At 43.3% G+C, this 17,322-nt stretch overlaps 1 protein-coding gene across 4 annotated transcripts in view; it reads right to left on the bottom strand.

Annotated features, from left to right (window-relative positions):
- Positions 1-17,322, bottom strand: part of ZCCHC2 (zinc finger CCHC-type containing 2) — a 347,582-nt gene that overhangs the window by 297,265 nt on the left and 32,995 nt on the right. For all 4 annotated transcript variants that reach the window (XR_012655308.1, XM_075062813.1, XM_075062812.1 and 1 more), the window contains exons 3-5: positions 15,212-15,288; positions 11,457-11,528; positions 1,960-2,072 (exon numbers count right to left, since the gene is read on the bottom strand). Coding sequence is in view for 3 of the 4 variants with exons in the window: in XM_075062813.1 (XP_074918914.1) it covers positions 1,960-2,072; positions 11,457-11,528; positions 15,212-15,288 (262 nt within the window). In the remaining variant the exon portion in view is untranslated. The remainder of the gene's footprint in view (positions 1-1,959; positions 2,073-11,456; positions 11,529-15,211; positions 15,289-17,322) is intronic.

Genomic DNA, 17,322 nt, shown 5'->3' with positions numbered 1-17,322 from the left:
GTGGCTGGGGACAGAAAGGCTGCTAGGTCGTCGCGTATGCACGCCGAGAGAGCTCATTAGGACCCGTTGCCCTCAGGCTTTGCAGCCTGGGGTTGATTTCACCGCAAAGAGGCCTTTACAACAAATGGTAAGCTGTGAAAGGCCGAGGTTTGAAACCTGAAGCCTGAGACTCCTCATGTAAGAGGCCTGAAGAGAGCTTCTAGCCGCCTTTTTCCCTTCCTCCAAAGGGCAGTGAACTCTTGGCCGGAGTCTTGATGGAGAAGCCTCCATAATATTATCCCCCGTATCCAGGTGTTTATGTTATAGGGCTAAGCAGGCTTATGATTGCCACGCAGGGCTATAAGAGCCTTGCAGATAACACTTGCGGCTGAGTAGGGTCATTCGCCTAGCCCTTCGATTTCGGGGCTGGCGCCGTGTTGGCCATGCTTCCCTTTTTTTAACCAACTGAATGAACTATGCGCAAAGGACGGACGGACAGACCAGTAGTTGTACCCTCTACAAAGTATCGGCATTCGCCTGGATGGTCCGAATAAACGGGTAGGGCCCCTCTACGGGGCAACCGCCGATAGAATGTCCACTATCGGGTCCCCTACCTCGGGACCTCCTGCAGCTTGGAGGTCCGCATTGAGTGCTACCTCCATAGGAGAGCCTGATGGGCTCTCAGGTTGTTGGTGGGCACACCAGAATCGCGGTCCTAAGCATAGATTTGTCCGCGTGGGAAGACACTGATGCGTGTCTGGATGGCCAAGGAGGTGCTGAAAAATCATGGGCAGAGAGTCTGACTCCCAGACCTTGCCCAACTCGGCACCTGGGACCGGCCGCAAGGCGCACTGGTACCTGGAACGAGATCCGGACCTGTGACCAGAGCGGTGCTGGGAGATCGACCGAGATCTCGAGTTGGGAGCGGCTACAGAAGTCACAGTGCCTGTAGCGGTGCTGGGAGCCGGAACGGTGCCGGGATTATCGGGTCGTGAACGGGACAACCGACCTGTGCGGCGAGTGCGACTGGTGCCGAGGAGAGCAGCGTCGGGACTGCAAGTGGCGTCGGAAGCAGGAGTGCTGACGGAACTTGAGGCATCTGCGGGATCGTGATCATGAAGGGTGCGCTGCGCCGACAGAGGATGGTCGTATCAAGGAGGCTTGCCAAGAGACTGTAGTAGCCGCACCGGCGGTGCCGGGGGTTCAGGCAGCATCCACTCTGTCACGGCAACGAGATCCCTCGTCGTTGGAAATGTCTCCGGTGTGGAGGGAACATTAAGCTCAACCACACTGTGTACCGGGGAGCTGTCAGGCACCGGATTCGACAGCTCTTGTGGGACCGGGATCGACGGTGCTGACATCGCCAGTGCCTCAGCAGGTGTCAGTGCCGGGCGATCCGGCTTAGACAGGCTCTCTGTCCGCGGTGCCGTTAGCACGGGAGCAGCAGGAGCAGGAAGCTCAACCACAGCGCGTGCCGGGGAGCAGTCAGGCACTGGATTTCAACGGCCCTCGTGGGACCGGGATCGACGGTGCTGACGTTGTCGGTGCCGCGGCAGGTGTCGGTGCCAGGCGATCCGACTTAGGCGAGCTCTCTGGCTGCAGTGCAGTTGGCAAGGAAGCAGCAGGAGCAGGAGGCTCAACCACGGCACATGCCGGGGAGCAGGCAGGCACTGGATTCGACAGCCCCGCGGGATCGGAATCAACGGTGCCGGCATCCTCTGTGCCTCTGCAGGTGTTGGTGCCTGGCGATCCGACGTAAACGAGCTCTCTGACTTAGATTAAAAGCCAAAAAGGAAATGAAGAGAAACTGGACAGAATAAGATACAATAGGTTTCCACATGTTACACATATCATATTACTTTTGTGAAGAAGCCCAGAGCCTTTGGAGGTAGTCTTATCACAGAATGCCATGCTGCTCACAGCTCACTTGACTTAAGTGGTTTTTTTCAAAGAAAATAATTTGTCTGCTCAGCTAGTTACCTTATTATTGGCTCTAGATCTGGGTGCCGCCGTTCTTCCTTCTTCTGGAAACCCTGATTTAGTGCTCGTAAAATGGTCTTGTCAAATGCTTCAGAAGACAGTTCCTTTGGAAGCTGGTGAAAGGATTCCAAACATGAGTTATGCACTTTTATAGTCAAAGACTTGACAACAGTACTCTTTATAAGAAGTATAATTGCATGTACTTAGCAGCACTGAGCTTGGATTTGCTACTTTTAAAACAAATCTCATTGCTCTAGAAGCCTGTGCCCTGGTAAACAGCAAAACAATTTGTTAGAGAACTGTGAATACTGAAGTGTCCAAGGCCACTTAGATGTTCCAATTTAGCTGGAGACAAAAATTTAACATTCTTTACACTAAAGCTTCGAAATGATATGCTGTAATATGAAAGCATGAGATGAAATTCTACAAAAAAAGGTAGTGTTATTGAATTTTTATCTGAGAAATGCTAGCAGTTCAATGTCAATTTCCCAAATTTAACTGAATAGCAATACTACACCTTTTAACATCTAGGTGACAGTTATGATCAACAGATTATACCATTTACAAAGAAGCAGTTGTCTGTTAGCAGCATCCTTCAGCATATTTGAAGAGATTGAAGTCAGAGTGCTAACTGGGAACTGCACGTTATTCACTGGCCAAGAGTTAAGAATTTCTTGCACTGCATGAAGAACTATCGGTACCTCGTATTTAATGGAATATGCGCAACTGCTAGGTAGCAACTTACAAAACTTGACAATCAGAATTTCTAAATAAAACCCTGCAAATTAACATCCCATACAAAGAATAACGAAGGCATGGAAAAAAGAAAGTGGCAAATTTCAGAAGTAGAGTTTTGTTTTGTTTTTTTTATTACTCTCCACTTCATTGGTCTCATGGACTAGACCATAGCAGCTAGTGGAAGCAGAGGAAACATGAAGACTCATGAAATATTATATTCCTAAGTCAAGTGTGAGTAAAGTGCCCGTCTTCAGCTCTAGGACTAGGTGCTTTCATAAGAGCTTGTGTTCTATAGGTGTCTGGTTTTTAAGATACGACATCAGAGACTTGGTGCTAAATTAGTGGTAATGAGAAAGGAGATTTTGACCACAGAAAATACGAACTTTAAACTCAAATAAAGTGTTGAAAGTAGGAATGTCTTAGACCAGAATGGAAATCTACAAACTGGGGACAGCTTGCAGAGATCCACAGCACAAAAATCTTGATAGGTGTTCATGTAACCAGGGAAGCCACCTTAAATGACAGTTTAACTGGTCAAGACCTGAATTCTTGAAGAGCCTGCTTTGAAACCATTATGTAAAAAGGGAATTTGGATGAAAGAGGACTTAGGTATGTTTTGGAAATCTTACTAAGTCAATCATCATGAGACATGTGGGGATGTACAGATTTGAATATACTGCAAGTTCTCATGGAGATTCAGTTAATGAGATCTTTCCGAGATGAAATGGAAGTATTAGAATGACCCGAATAGTTCTTTGCTTTATGGATTTTTTTGTAATGAAGGGGACTGAATTAATCTGTCCTAAATAGGGTACTTCTATTCCACAGAGTAGCCCTATGGAATTAATAAGATTCCCCTGCCAGACATTGTAGAGGTGCATAGATGAGCAAAATGGTGAAAATTCCCTATTATGCTTTCTTGGGCCACTAAAGTGAGGGAATCATGTAGCATTTTGAGATGGAGATTGTAGATGCAGCCTTGGCTCAGCTTCATTTCCCTCTGGAAGCAGAGCTGCTTTTTCTGTTACCTTGAAGAGTGGAAAACTTGAAATGGCTCATCTTGGCTTGTTATTTGAGCAAAATTCCCTCTTGAACTGCCTAACTGATGGAGTGAACATTTTCTTCTAGACTTCAGCGACTGAACAGTCTAGAACCTTTTAAATGAGTTTCTCAAGAAACTTTGGAAGTGAGTGTTGAAGACTAATATTCTAGGTAACATAGGAAAGAGCATTAAAATCCATGATCTACTTATTCCAATGTCCTATCCGAGAGAAGCCAAACCTAGATGCAAGAAACCCTGCAGCTGGTAGATACAGGATAAGACTGTCCTCACTAAGGTCTCATCTAATACAGTCAAACCTTGCAATAACGTGCCTCGCGATAACACGAATTTGGATATAATGCGATCATAAGTTGGCTCCCCTTTAAGGCCGTAATACCGTTTGCGTTTTGCCGGAACACTTTTTTTTTTTTTAAAATGACGACATTTATAAATAAACCATGTTCTTCTGGTTTCACAGGATAAAGTGACTTGTGGCCATTGCAGGCCCATTGCACTTAGTTCTTGGGTTGTACATGTGTATGGTGTTTGCCTATGAACTTATTAATTTCCTATTTTAAAAAATATTTTACAGTTATGGATACGCCAGTTCGCAAATGCAAGTAGTTTTCTGCCCAAGAAAAAATTGTACGCCCTGGATCAACTAAAGAAGGGCAAACAACAAATTCAGCTTGCTAGAGATCTAGGAATTACCAAGTCCACTCTTCAGGGGAGGAAAAAAGAAAAGCTCAGTAGCCTACCCTCCATTCGTGTAGAGGAAACTGGTTTACAGCACAGAAAAGTCAAGTTTGCCAATGACAAAAGCCTAGATTCAGCCTCGTACCAAAGGTCTGTCCAGGCTCGCTCAGAAGAAGTTCCCATTTCTGGCCCTATTCTGAAAGATCAAGCAGAGAAATCCAAAATTTAAGGAGAGTAACGGCTGGCATGACAGAGTCAAGAAAAGGCACACTATAAGCCAAGTTCTTGTGTCTGGGGAAAATCGGCTCAGCTGATAAAGAGGCTGCTGGTTCCTACCCAACTGAGATTAGAGAGTTGCTGGAGGAAGGTTGGTACACAGCCGATCGAGTTTACAAGGGCGACAAGACTGGTTTAGGCTTTAAAGTGTTACCCGATCGCACCCTCGCAACCAGGACTGATAGTCACAAACGAGAAGGCTTTAAACAGAGGAAGGACTGAGTCACTCTTGTTTTGCGTCAACAAGTCTAGCAGTCACAAAGTCAGACCTCTGATGGTCGGAAAAGCGAGGTCTCCCAGATGTTTTCATCATGTTAATATGAAGGCCCTTCCCTTCAAATACACCAACAGCAAGAATGCATGGATGAATAGCTTCATATTTAAGACTGGTTCCATAAAACTTTCGTGCCAGCTGTTCGGGGTCATTTGCGAAAACTCAAGCAGGAGGAAAAAGCTCTCCTGCTGGATAATTGCCCTGCCCACCCCCCAGTGGAAAAACTTGTCAGTCGTGATGGCAAGATTAAGGTCTCTTATCTCCGAAGAACACTGTCAGAAATCCAGCCACTGGACCAAGGCAAAACTATCGTCATGAAATGATCAAGCAGATGGTAGCGGATAACAGCTCCTCCATCAACACATCACTGGCGTCACACAACCTGAAAGAAGTCTGTCACCTCAGATGAGCATCCCAGGCTTTCCATCTCTGCACGCTGCATTGAACAATGCTGGATAAAGGGTCCTGATCCAGCTTTTCCGTCATCTACACACGATGGTAACGATGACGAGCCTGAATTTACAAGATTCACTGAATACGACGTATGTTTAGCCAAAGAAGCACTCAGAGAATATGAGCACAGTCATCATGATATCCTCAACTGGTTTTCAGCAGATGACATCTGCCCCATATGAACAGATCTCAGACGACAAAATTGTTGCAAAGGTCAGTGGGAAGAATAAAGCTGCACCACCAGAGCCCGAAACCAGTGGCACTAATGACAACGACAGCACCTCAACTTCCCCACCAAAAGCGTCTGAGGCAGTAAAGCACCTAGAAGCCAGTTTGAGATGGCTAGAAATTCAAGACGTGGACAGTGTCAAAATCCTCCAAGTCACAAGCATTTTTGACTTTGCTAGAAGCCAAACAGTCTGCGGCAAATAAGCAGATCACACTAGATAGCTTTAAGAAGAGATGAAATTTAAAATTATGGAGTCATGCAGCCAGATTGACTTTGCACTCTGCGCAACGATTAGTATAGTCGATTCACATGTTTTTTCATGTACATGAAATTAAATTACTACTTGTGTTTAAAACATGCTGGGATAATCTTTTATTTTTTTTTAAACAAGACAAACTGACCGGCTTGAAATGGTAAATTTTCATAACCCCACTGTAAAGTGATCCCGCATTTATCGTGATGGAATTTTGTGGACCCCAATTATCGCGTTATAGTGGGGTTTCACTGTACCTACTACTTGGAGAATGACTACCTACCAGACCACATGCTTATCCAGTTATCCCTTTCAGAATTTAACAAACTATTTGCGTTAGCCATACAAATGTTGAATCCCTCTGAATTATGCCTTGGCCTTAGTAACATCCTGTTAGTCTAATTCCTTTAATCAGTTTCACTGAATGTCCAATTATTCTTCCACTATGAGGGTAGAACAGAAGCTCTCTATCTACCTACTCTACAGTATACAGTAGAACCTCAGAGTTATGAACACCTGAGGAATGGAAGTTGTTCATAACTCAAACGTTCATAACTGAGTAAAATGTTATGGTTGTTCTTTTAAAATTTAACATTGACTTAATACACTTTGAAACTTTACTATGCAGAAGAAAAAGGATGCTTAAGAATTTTAATTTAAATGAATCAAGCACAGAAACAGTTTCCTTATCTTTCCCTTTTTAGTAATTTACGTTTAAACACAGGGCTGTACACTATTTGCTTTTTTTTGGTCTCTGCTGCCTGACTGCATACTTCTGATTCCAAATGAGGTGTGTGGCTGACTGGTCAGTTTGTATCTCTGTGTCTGCAACCCTGAGGTTCTACTGTAGGTTTTATACACTTTTATCATATCCCCCTATTTGTCTTTCTAATGTAAAGACGACTGGGAATCCTTCATACAAGGATTTTTCCATGACCGTAATCACTCATCTTGCCCCTCGAGCAGTTCAGAGACAGATAACTCATCAAAAAAGGTATCAAATACAAAAGCAGCAGCCTGAGTATGTGTATATGAAAGTTACTTACTAGTAAAACTGCACAGTCACCCTGTTATTGGAAGCTGCACCAACAGAACAATGGAAACCACTAAAAGCAGTGTCCTGTCTTGCTAGACTTTATTCCACATGCTTGGTATCCAAAAGGATAGGAGAGGCAATAGAGGAGATCTGTTCCCTAATTCAGCAGAAAAGCATTTGAAGTGACTAACACCTTCATCTGGCCTAGAACAGAACCTCTGACATTGGTATCGTGTCTTGTTATAACATCAGACAGATGTGTTCCCACCAGAAAAATATCCATGCTGCAACTGACTTTCAGGGATCATACTGGTACCACAGATTCTGTCTGAATTAGTCTGCCAGGATGTTGATCATCCCTATTAGGTAGTGTAATATCATTACAGCTATCCTGTGCCTCACTACTCTCAGAGACCCACAGCCTCTCTGCGGAGTCATTTGGTGTGGATCCCTCTCTATTTGTTAGTCACAGTATTTCACCATTATGGTGCTGGCCAATCATCTGTACCACATTGTGCAGCCAGTCTAGATTAGGGTCATACATACTTCAACTAAATCCATACCCGCTGGATTCTTAATAGCTAAATCTCTAGGCTTAGCTCTGCACTTGGAAGCAGACATGAACAGGAGTCTGGCTAGACTTCTTAGCACTTGAGGTTATTAGAAACTGAGGAAGGTCTCTCAGGTGTGGTCTACATTGGAGGGAGAGGGGGGAGAGATCTAAGTTATGTAACTTCAGCTATGCAATTCAAATAGCTGAAGTCAACATACTGTGGTGAGTCGATGGTGCCTCTTGCTCCAGTGGATTACCGGAGTTGACAGGAGAGTGCTCAGCAGTCAGTTTGTGTCTAGATTAGACATGATAAAAATCAACCCCCGCTGGATTGATCACTGTGCGTTGATCCCGCGGGTAACATACACAAGCTCTTAGAACGCTTCAAAGCTCTCACAGATCTAGAAGTCTCCCAAATGAAAAAAGTGTATAACATTCAAAAAATAGTCTGGAATTGTATGCTGAGCAAGAAGGGTTTTCCAATATGAACATAACTGTTATTCCCCTTTTAGAGTAGCAAAGCTCCAAACACTGATAACACTGGTCTACAATTTTTGAGAAGTCGTCTGCTTCAGAGATAAAATGTGGTATTTATTATGTATTTTGATGTGCTGAATTCAAATATGACAATTAAAACAACTGATTGGCTACTGTTTCTAAGATATTTAAGTTTTTACAGTTTATGTCTATGTATATTGTGTAGATAGTAGAGTTTTAATCATAAATTGTAAACCTAGGTCTTTTCATGTGTTTATGGTTGCTTTACATGATAATATTTCACCTGTCCTGTTTATGTAACACTTTAAAAATCAGCAAAAGGCTTATATAAATAAAATGTATTATGAAACAAAAGGCAAAAAACTATTATGTACATAGTTTAGTCCTATTCAGTGTCTACTCGGCGCTTCTTGGCTTGTCTCTTGTATTCATTAAATGGAGCATCTCTTGTCACTGTCCAGCAATAGTCTGCAAGCATTGATGGGCTCCATTTGCCCTGATAGCGTTTCTCCATTGTTGCAATGTCCTGGTGAAATCGCTCGCCGTGCTCGTCGCTCACTGCTCCGCAGTTCGGTGGAAAAAAATCTAGATGAGAGTGCAAAAAATGTATCTTTAGTGACATGTTGCAACCAAGGCTTTTGTATGCCTTGAGGAGGTTTTCCACCAACAACCTGTAGTTGTCTGCCTTGTTGTTTCCGAGAAAATTTATTGCCACTAACTGGAAGGCTTTCCATGCCGTCTTTTCCTTGCCACGCAGTGCATGGTCAAATGCATCATCTCGAAGAAGTTCACGAATCTGAGGACCAACAAAGACACCTTCCTTTATCTTAGCTTCACTTAACCTTGGAAATTTTCCACGGAGGTACTTGAAAGCTGCTTGTGTTTTGTCAATGGCCTTGACAAAGTTCTTCATCAGACCCAGCTTGATGTGTAAGGGTGGTAACAAAATCTTCCTTGATTCAACAAGTGGTGGATGCTGAACACTTTTCCTCCCAGGCTCCAATGACTGTCGGAGTGGCCAATCTTTCTTGATGTAGTGGGAATCTCTTGCATGACTATCCCATTCGCAGAGAAAACAGCAGTACTTTGTGTATCCAGTCTGCAGACCAAGCAAGAGAGCAACAACCTTCAAATCGCCACAAAGCTGCCACTGATGTTGGTCATAGTTTATGCACCTCAAAAGTTGTTTCATGTTGTCATAGGTTTCCTTCATATGGACTGCATGACCAACTAGAATTGATGGCAAAACATTGCCATTATGCAGCAAAACAGCTTTAAGACTCGTCTTCGATGAATCAATGAACAGTCTCCACTCATCTGGATCGTGAACGATGTTGAGGGCTGCCATCACACCATTGATGTTGTTGCAGGCTACAAGATCACCTTCCATGAAGAAGAATGGGACAAGATCCTTTTGATGGTCACGGAACATGGAAACTAACATCACCTGCCAGGAGATTCCACTGCTGTAGTCTGGAGCCCAACAGCTCTGCCTTACTCTTGGGTAGTTCCAAATCCCTGACAAGGTCATTCAGTTCACCTTGTGTTATGAGGTGTAGTTCAGAGGAGGAGGAGGAGGAGGAGGATGGGAGAAAATGTGGGTCCTGTGACACTGATGTTCAGGACCAGAAGTTTCATCCTCTTCCTCGTCTGACTCAAGTGAGAATGATTCTGGTGCATCGGGAACCGGCAGTCCTTCTCCATGGGGTACTGGGCGTATAGCTGATGGAATGTTTAGATAAAGCACAGTCCACTTTTTCTTCTTTGAGACACCTTTCCCAGCTGGAGGTACCATGCAGAAGTAACAATTGCTGGTATGATCTGCTGGTTCTCTCCAGATCATTGGCACTGCAAAAGGCATAGATATCCTTTTCCTGTTCAACCACTGGCAAAGATTTGTTGCACAAGTGTTGCAGCATGTGTGGGGCCCACCTCTTGTCCTGATCTCCAATTTTGCAGCCAAAATAAAGGTGATACACTTTCTTAACCATAGTGGTTATACTGCGCTTTTGTGATGCAAAAGTCACTTCACCACAAACATAGCAGAAGTTACCTGCACTGGTCACACAAGTACGAGGCATCTCTGCTCACTTTGGCTAAACAGAAATGTGTCCCTTTGCAAAATCAAACACTGACAAATAAGAGAGCACAACACTGTATGATTTCTAGAGCTGATATAGGGCAATTTGTTCAGCAGAGTGATGTAAGCTTTGTTATGATTGCATCATCCATGACTTCTAGGAATAACATGATGCAATTCATATCATGTATGACGCAATACCAGCTTCAGATTGCATCATTCATTGTTTTGCCTAAAAAGCAAGTACTATCCAAACCCAGTCAGATTTATTCATAGATCCAGTCAAAGACGTATTTTAGTCATTTCCCCTTCCCCTTTACAAGTCACTTATCCTCCGCCATTCGCAAGTCAAGGGTCGTATATACTGACCCAATAGCATATCTTGAAAACTAGAGCCAATCAACAATTTTATGCATCATTTTCATTCTCAGTGACCCAGAATTAGTAAAGTTTGACTACATTTATTTCAGAAGCATTTTGGCTGTAGAGCAAGTGTAATTCATATGCACTGGGGTCCATCAAGATGCTCTCTGTATAAAGTTACATGTGCCACAGTTTTAGTTAACAGGGTAACAGTAACACCAGAAGCTATTCGAGCCAAGCTCTCGCTAACGCTCTGAATCACTGGGAGAGGTAAAGTAAGATTCCCTAGGGTAGGCACAACCCAAGAATAGCCACTGAGGAATGGATGCAAGACCACAGTAGCTAGGATGATAGTACTGTTTTAACCCATTTTACAGGACACAATGGACATACAGCACAAATATCTGCTAGTTTACTCACATCATGTGAGCTCCTCAGGGAAGGGGACTGCATTTGTCTCTACAACACCAAGTAGAAAATTGTAAGAAGTTTGGTATTCTTGGCTTTGCACCAGTAATTAAGTTATTGTCCTAGAGCAGTACTAACATGTTTGTTAGCATCCATGTAGACCATGTCCAGTATTAGCTCCAAGCTCCCCTGGGGGCATAAAGAAAGACAGCCGTACAGCTTTATAATAGCTCAATTAGAACCAAAAGGGCAGGAAGGGTTGTCTCCCATCTCAAACTACTGTTTCCTGCCAACCAAGGAATCTTATCCTTTGGTTCTTGATAAGAACCGTATCTTCTAGTCCTGCTTGGGCAGAAGGATGGTCAACATACTTTGGAAAGAAGTCACCATACAATATACATTCCTTTAAATAGAATGGCTAACATACATTGGTATTCATTCAACCCATGCTTTCCTGAAAGCCAAGAATCTGGCAATATTCTCAAGCTTCTGTCATTGAAGCTCAAGAGCCAAAATCACCTACTAGTGCCCCATCCCATGAAATTGTAGTGCGATGTACAGTACTCTGCTTGTAGGTTGCTTAAACTTGAATACATACTTTTAGTAGGAACTCCTGCAGCTCCTGATGTGTTTTTGTTACACACGTTACAGAAAGATCAGACCAGGTTACCTGATAGGAAGGGAGAGGAGAAGAAAAGAAAAGTTACATTATGTTTCTTTCTTTGCATTACACTAAATATGTTCAGTACATCTACAGCACTGTCCATTTCAAGATGGTATACAAATATCCACTGAAATTAAGTATTAATATCCATTTTGGCAAAATATAGATAGTAGTCTCCTTTTGAAAGTGGGGCCCTTACTAACTTTGGATATCCTCTAAAATAGTGGTTCTCAACCAGGGGTCTGGGGTTCCCTGGGGGGGAGGGGGGGCTGCAAACAGGTTTCAGGGAGTCCTCCAAGCAGGGCCAGTGTTAGACTCACTGGTGCCCAGGGCAAAAAGTCAAAGCCCCACTGCTTCGAGCTGAAGCCCAGGGCCCTGAGCTCCATGACCTGGGGCTGAAGCCAAAGCCTGAGCAACTTAGCTTTGCGGGGCCCTGTGGCATAGGGGCCCCATGCAATTGCCCTTCTTACTACCCCCTATCCCTGGCCCCCCCTTTTATATGCAGAAAACCAGTTGCTGTGGCACAGGTGGGCCATAGAGTTTTTACAGCATGTTGGGGGAAGGGGGGAGCTCAGAAAGAGAAAGGTTGAGATCCCCGGTTCTAAAAGACAACTCAGACATTTCTGGAGGAACAAGCACCAATAAATCAATCATCTCCAGAGTGCGAGAGAATGATGGGGGTGAGGGGGGGGGAGAAAAGAGAATCAAGCTGGATACACAAGATTAGCACACTTGAAAATCTGGGCCTAAATTATGCATCTGAGGCTATACAACTAAATTACTAGAAGAAATTTACTGCTATTAGAAGAAGCAGTATTAGTGCTCAGTAATTACTGGCTCCCAGTACCAAACAAGCCCAGTAAACCACAGTTTCTTTAGAGAAGAGGATTCCAAGTGAGGCACACAAAATTTAGTTCCACTACTCCTATTTGGGTAAGTCAAAACCTCTGTTCAGTTACTCTAACTGTAAAATGATACACTTAGCTATCTCAAAGTTAAGGAGTTTTAATGTTTAAAAAGTCATACAAGAGATGGATGTAGAATGCAATAAGTATTGCAAAAGTTTGCATCAAAAAAATGTTATGAAGTTAGAGTAGACTCCATATTCTGATGTGTTCATACACTGTATCAATGCTTCTCCATGCTTTGCTGCACTAGCCAATATGTGAACAGCAAACTAAAGCCTCCATATAATTACTTATTAAGTGAAGAGTAAATTATTTTCTCTTCCTCTGCTAAATGGCTCTGTTTTCTAGCTTCAGAAGATCCTATATATCAGGAAGTGGAGCCGATAGCTCAAAATAAGAGGGTATTTAGCAATAGCTGAGTGGATCTAACCACTACCATTTTCAATCCAGATCCTGGAGAGCCTTGTAAGCTGCTATGATTGTGGAGGATGACAGTTTCTAGAACCTCATATTTTTTGAAGGGTAGAGAAGAACTTACAAGGCAGACCCTTCAAGTGGTTTGGAGCAAAAGGAAAAAGTTGAATAGCCAAGATCTAGTTGTTTGGGTTCCGAGATGTGCTAGAGAAGGAGCTATTCTCCACCCTAAGAGTACAAAGGGAGCGGAGCTGGAGAATTCACTTCAATGCTTTCCAGCAAGTCTCTGCTCCCTTCCCACTTCATGTGGGATTTCCAGACTGCTATCATGACAACCTGCAGACTGGCTCTCTGAAATACCTTTGAGTTACTCATGTTTATGTCACTAATAACATGATTATGCGATGGCTGGAGATGGTTGTCTAAAGGGTATGTCTATGCTGCAGATGGGAGCACGCCTCCCACTCAGTAACTTTGCTCAAGCTAGCGTGTTAGAAGTAGCAGTGGGTGCAGGGATCAGCAACATGTCTGCACATGGACACATGTCTCTGCAGTAAAAATGCTGAGGTCCGCAGTATTTTTTTTAAAAGTTGAATGGCATGTCCACCACTAAGAAAAGTAATTTTGTCAAAGGTTCATTGCATAACACAGTGGGGCCGACTGCTAGAGTGGATATTGTGGCACAGGCAGTGGTTTGGTCTAGCTATCAGAGCTCAGATCCAGAGGGGTAGGCAGAGTTGGACTCTGGTGGTTAGCTCAAGCAGCTGACCATGCGGCAGTGTCCAACCTACTATTTTTAGCATGCTAACTCAAGTAGAGAGCACAAGTCTGTCTACTGGGCAGGGAGGTTGCTCTCAGCTGAAACAGACATAACTCAAGTTTCTGGTTGTTCTTAGAGAGCCACTTTGACACAGTTAAGATTGCTTCAACAACAACTGCCTGTGCATCTGCAGTGTATTACACATTTTGCAGACTAAATTCTAAATTAACATGCTTTACAACATTATGGTATTCTGTCCCCCCAAAACACAAGTGAGATTTTTTTTTTCACTTTAGCTCCAAACTTAAAAGTTTTTGCCTGGGAATATTGTTACTGTACATTTTCATGTCTACTTGTCAGTGGCCCATAAGGTTAGATACTGAAATACCTTGCTTTTATATAGCACTTTATTAGCAGATCTCAAAATGCTTTGCAAAAAGATTAGTATCATTATCACATTTTACAGATGGGGAAAGGAATCAAACCCAGGCCTTCTGAGTCCCAATCCAGTGCCTTATGTACTTGGCCACATTACATAGCACTGACTAGGGACAAACCGTAAGTTGTCCTCATTTAGTCAAGTAGCACCAGTTTACAGAGTTCGTGGCTACACAGTATTAATAGTCTAACTCAGGGGTCCCCAACGCGGTGCCCACAGGGCTAAATACGCCCGCGTCCTGGCCGGCGGTGGAGCATCCGCCGAAATGCCCCCAAATTTCTGCCGCATTTCAGCGGCGATGCCTCTTGATGACGCCGCTTATCAGTAGCAAGCGGCGTCATCGAGAGGCGTTGCCGCCGAAATATGGCAGGAATTCAGGGGCATTTCTGCGGATGCTCCACCGCCGCCACGGTCCTTCGTCTGGCGCCCGCCAGATGAAAAATGGGGGATCACTGGTCTACCTTAATGCACTTCAGTATAAAAAGCTACTTTTCTGAACTAGTAGCAAAGCACTACTCAATTCTGTAATCAACCCCCATCCCCTGGTAACCATCAGATCATTGTCTCTGGATATTCTCGTGCTTGTGGGACGCACCAGGTAGACCTTCCAGAAAGCAGTGCTTGTCAGGGCCACCTTTTTGTAGTACCAAACATTCAGAATATAGTTATAAAAGGGCCACATGGCTTTGAACGCCTCTCTGACTTCCGTACTACTGGCAGCTGCAGAAACAAGAACCTCAGGACACCTATTTGGTATTTTTACTAAGTAAACAGTTTTAGTATTAAATATTTTACTAGTACTCTGTTTTAGAATTATCACAAGCATGCAGCTCTCCAAGTCTGGGTTAGACCCAGAAAGGCCAAGATTTTCAGGCATATCACCACTCTGGAGTAACACACACTACATTTAGAAGAGGCCTAACTGGTGTTCAGTATGTTGTGTCTTCAAACCTCAGGCCTGGCAGTACAGGCAGCATTTGCGCCATACCTTAATGAAGGAGGCAAAGAGCATGTGTCTTAGAATACTAAACACCACTTTTAAAAGAACTAGTGGGGAGAGAAATCTCACTAAACACTAGTACTTTAAAAACAATTTGTATATCCCAAAAGCTCTGTTAACTTCATATTAAAAAGATGTACTTTTAAAAGCCAGCTGTTATTTGCTTACTTTGAAGGTGTACTCCAAATGTTTGTCAGCCCTTTTTCTTGGTACTCCTTTCAGTGTTATCTTCTCAATGTGTACAGCTGAAAGAAAAAACAAACAGTGATTTGTTGTATTAGGTATAGGTCTGGTTTGAAAATGTATTTCTGTTATGACAGCATCACCACATCAGAGAATCATGCATCCTTACTGCCAGTTACTTTTTCTTGGGCAAACAGGAGCAGAAGCTCATGGTCCTGCTGCTCAAGGAAATAAGTTTCTCTGGTCTGAAAACCACTCTTCAAAACCAGATTCTCAATACTGATTGCCACCATTTTGTGTATTTCTGTCCAGATGTATTATACTATATTAGAGATGTGGGCATAAAACTTTACACAGCCAATCCAGTAATTACTGTCAGTGAAGAAGAGAAAGCCTTAAAATAATATTGTAAGATAAATCATGCATTTATAGCAAAATGTTTCCGTGCAGCCAACTGAAAACAGTCAACTCCTGTGCCTTGCAGTCCCATTTTTGCAGGAGTCAAGAAATAGGGCCCACTAAACAGAAGGCCAGGGTTTGTAAGTCAAAGCAAGAAGAGAACTAACATGTAGAATACTGATAGACGTATGACAGCATGAACAAGTCAATGAGTAGAAAAGGGGTGGGGAGGAAAGAAGGATGGTGAGACTACTGGAAGAGAGAAGTACTATATTAATATTGGCAGATTTTGAACTTGTTCATATGCAGAATGAATTACTGAAAAAGAGCCGAAGAGACTGAGAATAATAGTCCCAGCATCCAGATCCAGACAGACCCAGTAACAGGCCTGGGCAGTTTCACTACACTGCATTGGAGAGGGTGGGCTACAGGCTCTATACACCCTCTGAACCCTCCACATGGTCTCCCACACCTGGAAAAAGGGGCACTCCTTGCTGATATTTGTTAAGGAGATATGGTGGTGGTGACTTCAAGTACTACTCAAAACTTGAATCGGTGTTTTTCAGGATGTAACTTGTAAGAAAGATCCTGTATGAAAGCTGTTATGAAGCCGAGAGGCTCCTCTTATCTGGTTTCTCTAAGGCCTGGTCTATGCTACAATTAGGTCGATGTAGGGCAGTTTACATTGACCTAATTATGTCAGTGTACACACTACAGCCTCATCCCGCTGATGTAGAGAGTAACTACTACGCCTCCATGTGAGGTGTAGCGCTTATGTCACTGTAGTTCGGGAGACACAGTATTTGCAGACCTGGGGTAGGCAACCTATAGCATGCATGCCAAAAGCAGCATGCAAGCTGATTTTCAGTGGCACTCACACTGCCTAGGTCCTGGCCACCAGTCTGGGGGGCTCTGCATTTTAAGTGAAGCTTCTTAAACATTTTAAAAACCTTATTTATTTTACATATAACTAAACTATTATTGTTTATTACAGACTTATTGAAAGACCTTCTAAAAACTTTAAAATGTATTACTAGCACGCAAAACTTTAAATTAGAGTGAATAAATGAAGACTCGGCACACCACTTCTGAAAGGTTGCTGACCCCTGGTGTAGACACTGCGTTATCCAACAGCGGATGTAAGTGTCTTGTCAATTTCACGGCTCTGTGCTGGGAGGCGAGAAGCCCAGGCGGCAACTGGGCTTTCAGCATGAAGCTGTGCAGGGGTCAGAGCTCTGGCTCTCAGGTTCCTATACTGCCTCTCTTCAGTTGGTGGAAGCGCTTCCAGTGAAGATGAACACCACTGACAAAAAAGGGAGACTAGTGGAGACATCAGCCACTGCAGTAATTCCTGCCCTGGCTGTAAGTCGACCTAATAAAAGTGATTTTGGGACATAGCATGACATGCCCCAAGTATGCATCAGTATAAAGAATCCATTTCCTTACAACCACGGGCTGATCTTGACAGACCTCATAAGTTAAGTAAGGTCACAACATTAGCATTTGTATCAGCGACCGTGAAGAAGGAAAGACATGGATCTTTTGTACAATTGTGTCTGCTGGAGATTCTCTCATTGTTCTGCTCACTTTTTTTTTTTTTAAATTGGAAATAACAAGCTTGCTACTTAATATCGCTGAAAAAATTAAGGTTGAAATTGTTAAAATGTTAGGTAATTCACAGATAAGGAATCTTAATT

The sequence above is a fragment of the Chelonoidis abingdonii genome, chromosome 2, assembly GCF_003597395.2.
Source record: "Chelonoidis abingdonii isolate Lonesome George chromosome 2, CheloAbing_2.0, whole genome shotgun sequence".
Taxonomy (NCBI): domain Eukaryota; kingdom Metazoa; phylum Chordata; order Testudines; family Testudinidae; genus Chelonoidis; species Chelonoidis abingdonii.
The sequence above is the reverse complement of the archived record's forward strand: the minus strand, read 5'-3'. Positions and strand labels throughout refer to the sequence as shown.